The sequence below is a fragment of the Neolamprologus multifasciatus genome, chromosome 3 (genome assembly GCF_963576455.1).
Source record: "Neolamprologus multifasciatus chromosome 3, fNeoMul1.2, whole genome shotgun sequence".
In the NCBI taxonomy this organism is placed as follows: domain Eukaryota; kingdom Metazoa; phylum Chordata; class Actinopteri; order Cichliformes; family Cichlidae; genus Neolamprologus; species Neolamprologus multifasciatus.
In genome coordinates this window covers 20,584,698-20,599,861 of record NC_140441.1, presented here as the reverse complement: position 1 = coordinate 20,599,861, position 15,164 = coordinate 20,584,698, and the positions used below count along the sequence as shown (strand labels likewise).

Below are 15,164 nucleotides of genomic sequence, written 5' to 3'. Positions count from 1 at the left end.
CTATATTCCTCAAGAATTGGCACTCTGCATGTCCTTTAAAATGTTGTCGTTAAGCTTTCTATTACTTTGTATTGTATTACTTTGTATGATACATAAGAACCAATAGTTTTAACTGAGTGTAGCGCTGGAAGCAAGCCAGAGTACTTGGAATAAAAGGACTCTCAACAGGCCTGTTAAGCAGGAATATATTCATTTCTACTAGTGCAATGAACATAGACCTAATTAATATACAGTTGTGTGTAGAAACCCCACATTTCCACAGTGCAAACAAAGCCTTAATAAGAAATGCTCAGACTCTGAATGCACGAATGTGGTCGCTCCATGATTAGAATATAAGGACATGACACAAAGGACAAGCAGCTTGCGTGTGAGGCATAATGAAAATAAAATGTTGATATGAATTTTTCATGGAGGGACCTGCGACAATTGCCTACGTGTGCACTTTCCGACTCCTATACATTATTCAAAGAGAGTTTATTTTTGAGTTTCACTCCAGAAAAAGTAGAATCCAGTATAATTTGTGAATAAAATAATGATATAATTACATATGAATAAATCAAAGATTTTTTAAAAAAGTCTTTTTTTTTTGGTCACAGGAATCCAAAACATGAGTTGAGTTACTCTTTGTGGAACTTGGTTAGCGTCTCTTAAAGCTCACAGAGATGAACATAGATTACAGCTGAGTATACAGGGGATATCTGCTCAATGGAGTTTTAAATCTTTAGATATTCGGAGAAGATTTACCATGCGAGAAAAGCTTAAATTATTCTGTTTTATAAACCAGAAAAGAGCAGATGTGAGCTTTCAGCAACTGAACATAAAAAAAAGAAAATGCTTAAAAAAATGCATAATAAACCTGAAAGAAATGATAATTATCATTAAACACTGATGTTTATAATTTTTTTAATGCCACATCTATACCACCGCAGAAATCTTCTTTCACTCATATTAAATAACTTTAATTATCCGATGGATCTGCCTGTAGTTATAGTTTTCTCGCTGCAAAAAGTAGAGAGATGACAATTTATGTGAAAGAAAAGAGAGAATCTCCAATTCTGTTACAGTCTCACACTGACACTTCTGCCATCTCCACTGTTCCCACCATCTGTATTCCTGTGGAAACACAGGAAAGGTAATTTTTAGCCAGAACTTTTGGCAAAGATAGAAATGTTTAATTTGCGCCGCACAACAGATGCAGCCATGACACGAGAGAGAGACTGCACCGCTTCTCAATTTATGAATGTTTTCTGCTGGTTAGTAACAAGTGTTACGTGCAACATATATTTGGTCTTGAGCTTCATAAAAAGTGTCCATAAATGTGTATGTATATCCAGTCATCATCTAGATAGCTCATTGTTCCATAGCAGCAATACAAAGAGAGCTTTTCTGATTTAACTTTTTTTGGACAAATCTTTTGCTCTGGCTTCAGTCGTAATCATGGAGGTCACTCTATTAAAAGGTGTTAAAAGCTACTGCCCTATTCTCATTTTGACAAAACATAAATTATAGTAATGCTTTATCATAGTGCAGCATTTGATACTATGGATAATAAAATAATTTTTGGCAGAGTTGTAAATGAGGTGTTTTCTGGTTTAATCCTCAGCGCACATCTTTCACGTATGAGATACATTTATATTTAGAAAAAAATCTGATTTATATCAATTTCAATTCCATTCAGTTTTATTGCTATAGAACCAAATGACAGCAACAGTTGCCATAATGTGCTTTATGTTCCAAGGTCAAGAGCCTGCAATAATATAGAATTCTGAGAACTGTGAGGTTTTTAAGATAAAATTTGACATCAATTTTGTAAATTTGTACTTGGGCTTGGTTGCTGGCTTGGTCCGGGGAGGGGACACAAAACTCTTACAAGCGCTATTAGCGGCCAGCAAAAAAATCAATAACCAGAAAGTGGTTAAATCCAACTCTGCCAACAATTGAGGATTGGTTTAATGTAGTTTTCGAAATATTTAAAATGGAAAAATTGACATTCTTTTTAAAAGTTCGAAAAGACAAATTCTACAAAATATGGAATAAATGGATTAGCTTTGTGTCTCCCATCCGCCCTGAATTTAGGTAAGACCAGCCCTGAATTGGTGTCTCTCCCATGTATCGTACAATGTCAGGTTGACCCTCAACTTCATAATATGTACCTAATGTAGTCTTTGTAAATAAGTTAAACATGCTGCATTATGTAACACACTGTCAAGCCAATGAGTTTATTTTATTATTTTTTTGCTATCAGAATGTAAAACAATAGAAAAAAGAAAGTTTTTTTTTCTTTTTTTTTGACTAAATAATGTCAATGCACTTTATTGTAACAAGTCCTTTTTTTTTCTTTAATAAAAATATAATTGAAAAAAAAAAAAGCAATAACATAGAAAAATCCCAGCAATCAGATGACTGTCTATGAGCAAGCATCACATCACATATCAGAATGTAACCGGGACATGTGGAGTCCCACAGGGTTCGATTCTCAGGCCACTACTTCTTATTCGACACTCTCCGGCAACCTAATTATTATTAATTAATTATTAATTATTACAACCTATTTACTTACTTATCACCTGCACAACTCCTGTGTAACACAAACTTATAATCAGCTATCACATGGCAGGAACTCAGTGCATCTAGGCATATTCAAGACAGCCTGCTGAAGTTCGAACTGAGTGTCAAAATGGGGAAGAAAGGTGACTTACAGTAAGTAACTTTGAATGTAGCACTAGTGTTGGTGCCAACGATGCTGGTTTGAATATTTCAGAAACTGCTGGTCTACTGGCATGTTCTTGCTCAGAACAGTACCTCTGAACATACAATATATCAAACCTTAAGGTAGATGGGCTAGAGTAGAAGGGAACTGAGGCTACAATTCACACAACTTCACCAAAATTGGACAAGAGAAAACTGAAAAAAACATTGCCTGATCTGATGAGTCTCGACTTCAGCTGCAACATTCAGGTGGTTGGGTCAGAGGGTGGTGTAAACAACATGAAAGCATGTATCCATTCTGCCTTGTATCAACAGTTCAGGCCATGTTCAGGTAATGTAGTGGTGTCAGGGGCATTTTGGGACCCTTAGCACCAACTTATCATTTAAACACCACAGCCTACCTGAGTATTGTTGCTGACCTTGTCCACCTGTTTATGACCACAGTGTACCCATCTTTTGGTGGATGCTTCCAGCTGGATAACACACAATGTCACATAGTTTTTGTAGTTGTTGTTGTTTTTTTAAGCTATTTAAGGTGCACCAAACATACTCGGGTCTTTCAGCACCCATAAGCATTACAGACCCATAAACTTAAATGAGAGTCAGAGTTAGTTAAAGACATAAATTATTGTATTTTTCTCACTTTGACTGCAAAGACAAAAGTTCAAGTTACATATTTTGGCGATTTAGGGCCAAGCAACATCATATTACTAACCAAATCAATATGCTTTAGAGGGATTTTCTCCAGTTTCCCTAAAATATCTTTAGACATCTACAGCTCTGTCAGAAAGCTGCTGCAAGAGCTCTAACAAGAACCAAGAGAACTGAGCACAATACTGATGTTTACACTGACTCCCAGTGAAGACATTGAGAGAGCTGCTACTTGTTTATAGGTCACTCAATAATCTCAGGCATACATACAGTTCAGACAATCCCTAGACCAGGGGTCGGCAACCTGCACGCGGCTCTTTTGTCCTTATACTGCGGCTTCGGGTGGTTTGGGAAAATAAATTAGAAGTATTTAGCTGAAGTGTATTTTATTTGTGTTTAGTTCTTTTTTTTAACTTGTAGTTCTAAATTGGAAGATTATTGTGATATTGAAATATAAAAATAAAATTATATGTTATTATTTTTTCATCGCTCAAAATAAGCGTCACACTCGCGGAAGCTGGTATACCCGCCTAAACGCTGTGCATTTATCGAGACTTTCGACCCCAGGTAGGCCAGTTATGGATCTTCAGATCCACATTATGTCAGCAGCTCCACCGTGAACTTTGTTAAAAACAAACACCGCTCACGCCTCACAGATGACAGCTTACAGTCCTGGGTAAAGATGAAAGCCCCAATTTGCAGACGCTGTGCGCAGAGGTTCGGGACCATATTGTAAACATATCACGGCAGACCCGACGATGTTTCCATGAACACGCTTTTCAGCATCTCTTTATCAACCGCTTTTCACACACGGTTGCTGTACGCATACAGCCGGCTGTAGCTTTTCAGCTCACAGCCCGACCACACAACAGCAGAGAGAGCACAGACTTATATATACACAGACACAGGCGGCGAGGCGTGATTGCGGGTGCCGCTCAGGTGCGTCCGACTCCCCTGCAGCAGCGCTGCAGACCACGCCCCGCCACACACATTAACCAGGTAAAATACATATTTAGGCAGAATTTTGCAAATATCTTTTTTTTTTTTAGCAGCATAGTGCTTTTTTTCCAATTACTTTTTAAAAGTCAGGTCAAGGCTCCAAAAGCCCAAAGGCGATATAAGGGTGGCGGCTCACAACAGTTTTTGTTTGCTACATGGATCATTTTAGTTTAGCTGGGTGTCTTTCTTTTTGTTATATTTCTTTAAGAGTTCAAAATGTGTTAATTACATAAATAAAATGTAATTTTCTCTGTAGCACTTCATGGATTTCATAAGCAACACACCTTAGTTGCTCTGTGGATTCTTTTAAAAAGCAGTTAAAAACTTTTCTGTTCAAACAAGCCTTTTGTTGATCTACGTATTTTATATTCTTTACATTATTTACATTTGATCTTTTACATTGTGTATAATGTCTATTGATTGTATTGTTTGTTTTAATATTTGTGTACAGCGCTTTGTGACTGCCTGTCTGTGAAAAGCGCTTAATAAATAAACTTTACTTACTTACTTTAGTTGTTCACACAAAGCATAAAGGTAAAATATATATATATATATATATATATATATATATATACAGTGTTATCTTCATTTTAGATTTCAAAAAGTATTTGCGGCTCCCAGTGTTTTCTTTTGCGTGGAAACCAGGTCCAAGTGGCTCTTTGGGTGTAAAAGGTTGCAGACCCCTGCCCTAGACGAATTTATACCCAGGAGGACACACAGATCTTTAAGAAGCAGTCAGCTGGTATAACCTAAAGACACATCAGAACACACTAAAGATGCTTTCAACCACTTCCTCCACACAGATGGATCCATCTTTCTGATAATCAGTGATTAATACAAACCAACTTCAATTCTATTATCTGCATGTTCAGTTCCATTGATGCGCTTTTATTTATTTTGGTTAGCATTTGAATCACTTCTCATTTATATTTATTGTATTCTATTTGAATCACCTATATGTTATTTTGTTTGCAACACCAACAGAAAAATTGCTTCTGTTTTGAATGTGGTCATGAGATTATGATCTCTTGCATCATCATGCTGATATTTTCTGTTTTCAGGCCTTTTTTCTTCTTAAAATACCAGAAAAAAAGATAACCCATAGAAACAAGCTAGCAGAATGTTAGTCCAGGATCAGTCCAGGAACAAATTAACCACGTAATGTTTATGAAAACGCTAAACATGAATGTGCAACTTCACTAAATGTTTTAGCACATTTATTCATATTGTCATGCTGTACATTAATTTGACATTTGGTGGCGGCCCCCTGCAAAGTTTAAAAATGGTATGGCACATAATCTTAGGCTTCAAAAACACTGCCAGTGGGGCTACAGTTCAGTTACAGTTGTAACAGTTACAGTGGTACAAAAACTGCTAGAACCATAAAAGCAACTACAAATAAATAAAGGTACCTAACACTTTGGCCTGTGTGCCACAGCCAGCTAATATTGTATCGTACTTCTATTTAAAACCATTACCGACTTGTGCACACCAAATCAGCTTTTTGTGCACCAACATGTATGATTGTATTGGCAGTGCTGTACATATCCAGGAGTAATGTTGTCCTGTAAGGCCACAATTCCCTGGAGCCCCCTGGTGGACTGCCATGGTGCTGCAGGTGGGGAGCAATAATAACGAAAACTTAGCTTTGACATTACATTTATATAAATATGTAACTGTAGTATTTATTTCTATAAAAGTGAGATACAACTGGTAAGAGGAGGTGGCTTATTTGTGATATTACTCATTACACACATTGTCCAAAAAACTTTGCATATGACTGCGTAGAATTAGCAGCCTTTGCTGTTTTGTTTTGTTTTAATAAAATTATCCAAAAAATATATTACTTTCACTTGTATTTTGATTAGAGAAAGATTTATTATTGGTTGGCCCCATGGGATTTTCTATTTTTTAAGTGGCCCGCAGCACTATTGACTTTGGGAATGGCCGCTGTAAGGTAACAGCAGGCTCCTGCCTGTAAAAGTAAAAGTATAGTTGCAAATTCTTTGGCAAGGCTTTAGCTGGAAAAAAAGACATTGCATAAGCATTTGGAAATGTTTCCAGAAACTTCTGAGTTTGATAGCAGAACATATTTACGTAACTTTCTCTAGCTTTCAAACAGTGGTATATAAATCTTAATTTGTAGTGCTTGGGTCAGTGCCATGGCCAGCTGAGGTTTGCGTGACCTTTGCAGTCTCCTGCACCTGTTTTGCACATACCCATGTGCATCACCATTTCCATATATATACAGTGGGGCAAAAAAGTATTTAGTCAGCCACCGATTGTGCAAGTTCCCCCACTTAAAATAATGACAGAGGTCAGTAATTTGCACCAGAGGTACACTTCAACTGTGAGAGACAGAATGTGAAAAAAAAATCCATGAATTCACATGGTAGGATTTGTAAAGAATTTATTCGTAAATCAGGGTGGAAAATAAGTATTTGGTCACCTCAAACAAGGAAAATCCCTGGCTCTCACAGACCTGTAACGTCTTCTGTAAGAAGCTTTTCTGTCCCCCACTCGTTACCTGTATGAATGGCACCTGTTTGACCTCATCATCTGTATAAAAGACACCTGTCCACAGCCTCAACCAGTCAGACTCCAAACTCCGCCATGGCCAAGACCAAAGAGCTTTCGAAGGACACCAGGAAAAGAATTGTAGACCTGCACCAGACTGGGAAGAGTGACTCTACAATAGGCAAGCAGCTTGGTGTGAAAAAATCAACTGTGGGAGCAATCATCAGAAAATGGAAGACATACAAGACCACTGATAATCTCCCTCGATCTGGGGCTCCACGCAAGATCTCATCCCGTGGGGTCAAAATGATCATGAGAACGGTGAGCAAAGATCCCAGAACCACACGGGGGGACCTGGTGAATGACCTGCAGAGAGCTGGGACCAAAGTAACAAAGGTCACCATCAGTAACACACTACAACGGCAGGGAATCAAATCCCGCAGTGCCAGACGTGTTCCGCTGCTGAAGCCAGTGCATGTCCAGGCCCGTCTGAAGTTTGCCAGAGAGCACATGGATGATACAGCAGAGGATTGGGAGAATGTCATGTGGTCAGATGAAACCAAAGTAGAACTTTTTGGTATAAACTCAACTCGTCGTGTTTGGAGGAAGAAGAATACTGAGTTGCATCCCAAGAACACCATACCTACTGTGAAGCATGGGGGTGGAAACATCATGCTATGGGGCTGTTTTTCTGCCAAGGGGACAGGACGACTGATCCGTGTTAAGGACAGAATGAATGGGGCCAAGTATCGTGAGATTTTGAGCCAAAACCTCCTTCCATCAGTGAGAACTTTGAAGATGAAACGAGGCTGGGTCTTCCAACATGACAATGATCCAAAACACACCGCCCGGGCAACAAAGGAGTGGCTCCGTAAGAAGCATTTGAAAGTCCTGGAGTGGCCTAGCCAGTCTCCAGACCTCAACCCCATAGAAAATCTGTGGCGGGAGTTGAAAGTCGACAGCCCCAAAACATCACTGCTGTTGAGAAGATCTGCATGGAGGAATGGGCCAAAATACCAGCTACTGTGTGTGCAAACCTGGTAAAGACCTATAGTAAACGTTTGACCTCTGTTATTGCCAACAAAGGTTATGTTACAAAGTATTGAGTTGTATTTTTGTTATTGACCAAATACTTATTTTCCACCCTGATTTACGAATAAATTCTTTACAAATCCTACCATGTGAATTCATGGATTTTTTTTTCACATTCTGTCTCTCACAGTTGAAGTGTACCTCTGGTGCAAATTACTGACCCTTGTCATCATTTTAAGTGGGGGAACTTGCACAATCGGTGGCTGACTAAATACTTTTTTGCCCCACTGTACAAGTTCAAAAGCTCAGGTCAGACTGTGATCATCGCTCATGAAAGCAACTTGTTCTCTTTTCATTAATACTGTGTAGTCTTTCAGAAATGATCATGATACTTTATGTAATTTCCCCCTCATGTCTCCTCCTGTCAGTCATTGTTCTTGTTAGTGCGACCAGTCTTGTTCAGGACAGAGTTGAGTTCATTCAGCAGATTTGGAGGGAGTATAGCTTCCCCACCCAGAGCAGGTCTTTTATTGACTGTCTTACAGCCACTTTGAGGGAGAACAGGCAAAGGCATGGGCTGCATGTGTCTGGAAGAAGATGGTGACGGGAGCTGTAGAGGCAGGCAAACATCCACTGAAGTTCTTCTGCTTGGGATTGCTGGGGGTTTGAATGGTTCGTTGGACTTTGAAGCACCTATGGTGTTGGACTTTGGAACAGCTATGGGGTTGGATTTTGGAACACCCATGGTACTGGACTTTGGAGCACCTATGGTGTTGGACTTGAAGTGGGGACTAGGATCCTTGGCGGGCCTCCATTCTCCATCTCCAAGAGCTCCAAGAGAAACCCTCCTTTCGGTTGTCTGTAGGTAAACATGGCAGATATAGATGTAGTAAAACCACAGACTCGTCAATCTTATAATCACTCATAGCATGATGCATGATGACAAGAATAAAACTAAAGCTAAATAAAACTAAAGTTTTTCACAGTCTATCAGATAGCCCCGTGTTGGTGTTGTTTCTATATCATCATAATAATGTTGGTCCAGGATGAACATGACAACTGACCAATCATGTTAATCTGATATCTTAGGGATGTGGTGTTATTAGGTGTATGGTGACTGGTCTGCAGGAATGCTGATCCTGGACTAATATTTTTACTCTGACGTAGGAGCAACACCAACATGAGGATATGAGATTGTGCGTCTTCTGCTCTGTGGCAGGTGGTGTGAGCGCCAGACTACCTGTGACCATGAACTAAGCAGTAAAAGAAAAATGGAAGCATGGTCTGATGGCAAACACAGCCATATTTTGAAACTCTTGAAAAACTAATAATAATACTAATATTAATATTGATCGATTACTTTCCAACCTAACCATGGCAGCAAATAAGAGCTATAAAGAAAAAAACACCAGTTCTCAGCCTCCTAGTAGATGCACCTATGGTATAAATGTGAAAATCCAATGTAACTTCTTTTGTGAGGTATTACGTTCACAAGATTTTCAGTAAACATGACCTTTGACTTTGGGATCAGGGTCAGAGGACCTTGAGGTCAATGTTACTGAGATTTAAAGTCATCTGAGTTTTTCAGTAGATGCACCTTTGGTATCAATTTGAAAATCCCACATTCTTGTGTTCACAAAGTCGGGTGCCCACGCTGCCCACCACAACAATACCCCCCATCAGTCTTTTATGGCTGAGGGGTAAAAAAAACATTGAGTTCCTCACCTGTTTGCTAGAGTTGAGGTTCTGAGGCAGCACCTTGCTCCCTTCAGTTAGAGCTCCACCTCTGGTGGATTTGTGATCTGCCATTTCTTTTGAGTTAGTGGATGCATGAAGGTCAGAACCATACTGAAGGCACAAGGCAGACATCATGAAAATGGGTTATATATCATTTAAAACAATTTTATTTTCATTTATTGTCTTTGTATGCTCTTTAAGGTCCAGCTCTGCATGTATGAGACCTGCGCAGTAAAATGGAGTAGATGAGGAATAACATGAATGAATAGACTAATGATGACTCCAAGACGCACTAAAAACTGGATGGCTTCCCTTGACTGTGTGAGAATGAAGGAAGGAAAGAAAAGAGAAACAGAACTGTCAGCAAAAATATTTGTTTTTGAAAGTATGAATAATTAATAAAAAGCATGATCTCCTTTTAGATGCTCCTTAGTCTAAAATATTTACGTGCCGGTTCAGTTTTCAGTCAGATTGAGACAAGCATCTTTAATAATGAGGGGAAGTCAAAGAATGATGATACTCTGTTCCAGTACAGCTGTCTGGCTGCGCTCTGATCTCCGGCTAAACTTTCTCTTTAACAATGTCTCCTTTTAAATCACCGTGACCCCCCCCCCCCCCCCCCCCCCAACGTGTAAAACCGTCCCTCTTAAACAAATCTTTATTTCATCAATGCCAGGACCTGTCCTTGGACCTTTACACCCTCCCCCAACTCTCGAACACCCGCCATCACCCATTCTACCTTGCTTCAGAATGAGGTCTCCATCGCCAGTTGCTATGGAAACTGTTGGAGCACAATGCTCGCTAACAGGTAAGGTAAGGGAAATCAAGAACAAGTGCTTTCCGTCGACTTTCTCATCATCACTTTCTCTCTGCCCTTCCCACAAGTCCCGCGTCCTTCCCTCAAGCCTCTGCGTTGGAAGCTGACAATCCTGATATTTAGCGGATTTGGGAAGAGAATTCTAATATTTTTAGCCGGCTCCGGTCTGCTATAGATTTAGTTGCTTCAGAGCAGAGAGCTTCTGCAAAGAGCGAGGAGGAGGGGGGAAAGTCCACTGAAATAAACACCTTGAAACACTTAGAAACAACAGACAAAAATTGCCTTCCCCTTTAGATCAATCTCTCCCCGACAGTGTTGCCCTTTTTTCTTTCTAACCCAAACTAAGGCACTAAAAGGCTTTTACAGTAAGCACCTGTGATAAACAACACTTTGCTGCAGACGGGTTCCCATAAAGGGAGACAGCCAGAGTGCTAATACTGATGAAATGTGCTGAGCATACAATACAGAGCTGGCAAATCTTCCTTCGATCTTTCAGTTAAGGACGAGTGTGAAGTTCAACTTTGGTCTTTTACTTGAAAATGAGCAAAAAATAGACAGCAGTGTTGAGTCTAATGAGAAAATAAGACGCCGTTTCTCTTGGAGGGGGGCAGAAATGACTGCGAGAGTGAAAATTAATACAAGATTATGACACGTGCGTAGCTGTTCTCCCCTTGGTTTGCTTTGCCCTGCATTATTTATGTCATATGTGCTGTGTCAGCGACTGACAGCGACAACACTTAGCTCTATCTGGAGGCTAAGTACCACAATGTGATTGTTACAGTCGCCTTGACCTTATTCTCACAGCTTTTCCACATAAAGTGATTTATGTTATTGCTGAGTGACCTCGAAAACTTTACAGTTCTCTCCCCTGTTTATGTATTTTTGTCTGCCTAACCGTACAAAGGAAAAGGATGATTGGGAGAAAAACATATGATTTATCATATCTCCTTGTTCTGAGATATGGATTGTAAAAAAAGAAAAAAAGATGATTTATTCTGTCTGTATTTGAGGGTATTTTTCATCCAAATATGGAAGAGAAAAGGAGGAGGATATGTCCACAGCGTGCATGTCACATTCACTGATATTTTTGGCTCACGACACCGCAATAAAAGGCTTAGAGAGGGATGCACATAGTTCTCCTGCAGTCCTGCAGCTACGCCGCACACTTCAGCGTCTACTCATTAAATTGCCTTATCGAGCGTCTGCATGAGAGAATTCCTCGCTCCTGTTTTAACTTCCTCTCTAGTTGTGCGTCATCTTACCTTCATCCTGATGATGTCTGTCACCCAGTTGACCTGCGTCTCCCTCTTGTCGCAGCAGAAATGCCTGAGGAGGAGAAAGCTTGGTCACATCAGTCGCTGATTTCCACCTCATTATTTTCACACCCATTTTAATCAGGCAGCTGGACTTGGTGAGTCACAGCAGTGGACACGGTTTCTTCTGAGGGGATCACCGAATAAAAAAAATAAATAAAAGACTGCGCCATAGCTGCACCTTTGATTCTGTGAATCTGCATTAATAAAGTCTATATATGCAGCAATGATTAGTTTTGTGAGAAATAATCTTGGGTGAAGGTTTAAAGTAATACCTGTCATGCACTGTACTCCAGGTTTGCTATTATTAAAAGAGAAATAAAACATACAGTACTGTGAAAAACTGGTTTCTTTGTCACACTTACATGTTTCAGATCATCAATCAAAACTTAACACTGGACAAACATAACCAGAGTAAACACAAACATGTTTAAAAGGTTAAAAGGTTAAAAGGTATCCAACCCTACCTGGCCCTGTGTGTGAAAAAAGAATTGCCCCCTAAGCCTAATAACTGGTTGTGCAAGAACTGCAATCAAATGTTTGTGATAACTGACACTGAGTCTTTTACATCACTGTGGAGGAATTTTGGCCCACTCATCATTACAGAATTGCTTTGAGTCACATTGGTGGATTTTCGACCATGAACGGCCTGTTTTAGGTCAGGCCAAAGCATCTCAATCTGATTTGAGTCCAGACTTTGAATAGACCGCTCCAAACCTCAATGTTTCTTTGACCCATTCAGAGGTGGACTGACTGGTGTGCTTCAGATCTTGTCTGATATAGAGCAGAATTCACGGTTACAGCAAGTCGTCCTGAAGCAGCAAAGCAGTCCCAGACCGTGTCACACTACCACCACCATGTTTGACTGCTGTATGATGGGTTTTTTTCTAAAATGCTGTGTTAGTTTTATTCCACATGTAATGGGACTCAGCCCCTCCAAAAAGTTCACCTTTTGTCTCATCGGTCCACAGAATGTTTTACCAAAAGTCTCTGAGATCATCAAGACGTTTTTTGGTAAATGTGAAACAAGCCTTTGAGTTCTTTTTGATCACCAATGGTTTTCTCCTTGTTCTCTCCCATGGATGCCATTTTTGCCCAATCACTTTTCACTTCACATGAACTCTGACCTCAGCAGGCCTGACAGTAGTCAGCCCTGGGTGTGGCTACTGAAACTGAACTCATCTTTCCTAAAAATGTCGTAATCCCAATAAATTAACGATTTAACAAGCTCAGTTGGTATTATGGGACCTTACCCCCCTGCCCCTAAAAACTGAACTCTTTATTTAAAAACTGAATTTAGTACTTACTCCGGTTACCTTTTGCGAATGTTTAATGATATGAAACAAATAAGGGTGACAAATAACAAAGACGATCAGGAATGGAGAAAATACTTTTTCACAGCACTGTAACAAAGTCATGTGGCCATACATATATAGGATGTTACTCTTGGCATTCAACTGCTGCATTCACGCTGATAAAACTACAGCAGAAAGTTTTGTGAGGGACTAATTAACATGAAGGTTAAAGCAGAAGTGTGTGTTTCACCACATTCACAGATAAAATTAACATCAAATAAAATTCACTGAATTAATGTGCAATCACTGTAATTTTGTATCTTCTGCAGGACTGTAATATAATATTTGAATTATTTTGACTATAGGTTGGCTGAATACTCGATTATGTCCATCCATCCATCCATCTTCCTCCGCTTTATCCGAGGCCGGGTCGCGGGGGCAGCAGCCTAAGCAAGCGTGTGTGTGTACTCGATTATGTGAAAATCCATATTCCCCATATAATGAAGGCTTTAAATTCAACATAATTAATAATATGGGTAATAATCACTCGTACCTAAACCTTAACTTATAGTCCAAACATTGTCAGACAGGAAACATTCGGCATTTGCTCCGCACAGGGTGGATGGGAGTTTATTTGTGTTCTTATCAGTACTTTTTGCAGAAAGAAAGAAAGAATCAAATTAATAACAGATATTACATAATGTTGTAGCAGATTTTGTCAGGTAGGCAAGTGAAGTTATGTGGATCTCATGAGTTTATTTGGGTGTGAAGTCGGAGTGGGGGGGGGAGGGGGGTGGTGGTTACGTGAATGCAAATGCACCAACAAAAACTCTGTCACGCTTCACCTCAAACTAACATACTGATTTTTCTAACATCATTTTCACCATAGCCTCCAATTCACTCGTCTGAAGCTGAAACTGGGGATTTCTGAAGCTCCCGCCCATATCAGGTTACTAACAACTTACTTTTAATCATTACTTCATGTTCATATTTTCGATTCTAGGACATCAAACATGCACTTTTTTTGTCTAAATGTGATGGACCTTTGTCGAATGTTTCAAAGAACTGCTCGTTTCCTTCTTTACTTGCTAAAAGACTGACTGGAATGTAAGGCCAGAAGCTAATCAAAGCTAGTCAAATAAAAATGTGAAAAATTATGTTTTTTCAGCAATAATGAATTAATTTTCTTACGTTCTTCCACTACTGAAAGCAGTACCAATAACACTGGAGTGTATCGATGCTCCAGTTAAGCTCTGAAGCCTGTTTAACACCAGGTTTTCAGTAAACATCCTATCCCCATGTCTACTGAGTCTACATGTTAATACCTGCTTACAGAGATTAGTTTGACAGACAGCTATGAAAAGATGAACTAGAAGCTAGCACGTTGACTTAATGTTACTGGTAGTTGCTAACAGTTAGAGGACATTACTCGTTTTATGTCTCTTTTTTGTGATCAGGATAATTATGCTTCATTTCCTCACCAAGGTTTTAAACGCTGACATGCTTTGACATTAAGGGAATGAAGAACACTTGCTTAAATCTTTCAGGAGCTTATAGGGTCACCTGACCTTGCAGGCATCACATCACAGGTATTAAAAAAAATGGTAAAAAATCTGATCAAATTACTAAATAAAGTGTGATTAGATTCTTTCTGTTTTGGAGAGAGTTAAAACAGAAAAGGGTAAAACGTACAACCACAACTCATAGAACGTCAGTGTGTTACTCACAATTGTTGTTTATCAGTGCAGATGGTGAAGCCCCAGCTGTGAAAAGAGGGAAGAGACAGCTCAGACTTGGAAATTGGGATTCTGCACGTCTAAATTTGCAATTTCCTGCATACTGGTATAATTCAAAAACAGGGTTCACAAGTTTCTCTAAAAGAAACGGTGAACGTTCAAAAACCCCACTTCACATAAACAACTTTAAACAACTTGAGAAAGTACTGTAAAGATAGTAGAAGGTCAAAACCTTTTCACGAACATCCAAAGAGGAAAGAGAGTTCCCAGCAAACACTGGGTGCCAAACAGTGGAATTAATTAAGCTAATTAGTGCAGTTTCAGCCCACATGTTTATGCATGAGCAGACATCAATATG

At 39.5% G+C, this 15,164-nt stretch overlaps 1 protein-coding gene across 4 annotated transcripts in view; it reads right to left on the bottom strand.

The window, feature by feature from the left end:
- Positions 1–5,559: 5,559 nt before the first annotated feature.
- Positions 5,560–15,164, bottom strand: part of arap2 (ArfGAP with RhoGAP domain, ankyrin repeat and PH domain 2) — a 171,489-nt gene continuing 161,884 nt past the window's right edge. For all 4 annotated transcript variants that reach the window (XM_085136842.1, XM_085136832.1, XM_085136817.1 and 1 more), the window contains 4 exons: positions 14,798–14,833; positions 11,725–11,788; positions 9,634–9,756; positions 5,560–8,767 (listed from right to left, as the gene is read on the bottom strand). In XM_085136842.1, the coding sequence (XP_084992968.1) occupies positions 8,333–8,767; positions 9,634–9,756; positions 11,725–11,788; positions 14,798–14,833 (658 nt within the window). In that variant the 3' untranslated portion in view covers positions 5,560–8,332. The remainder of the gene's footprint in view (positions 8,768–9,633; positions 9,757–11,724; positions 11,789–14,797; positions 14,834–15,164) is intronic.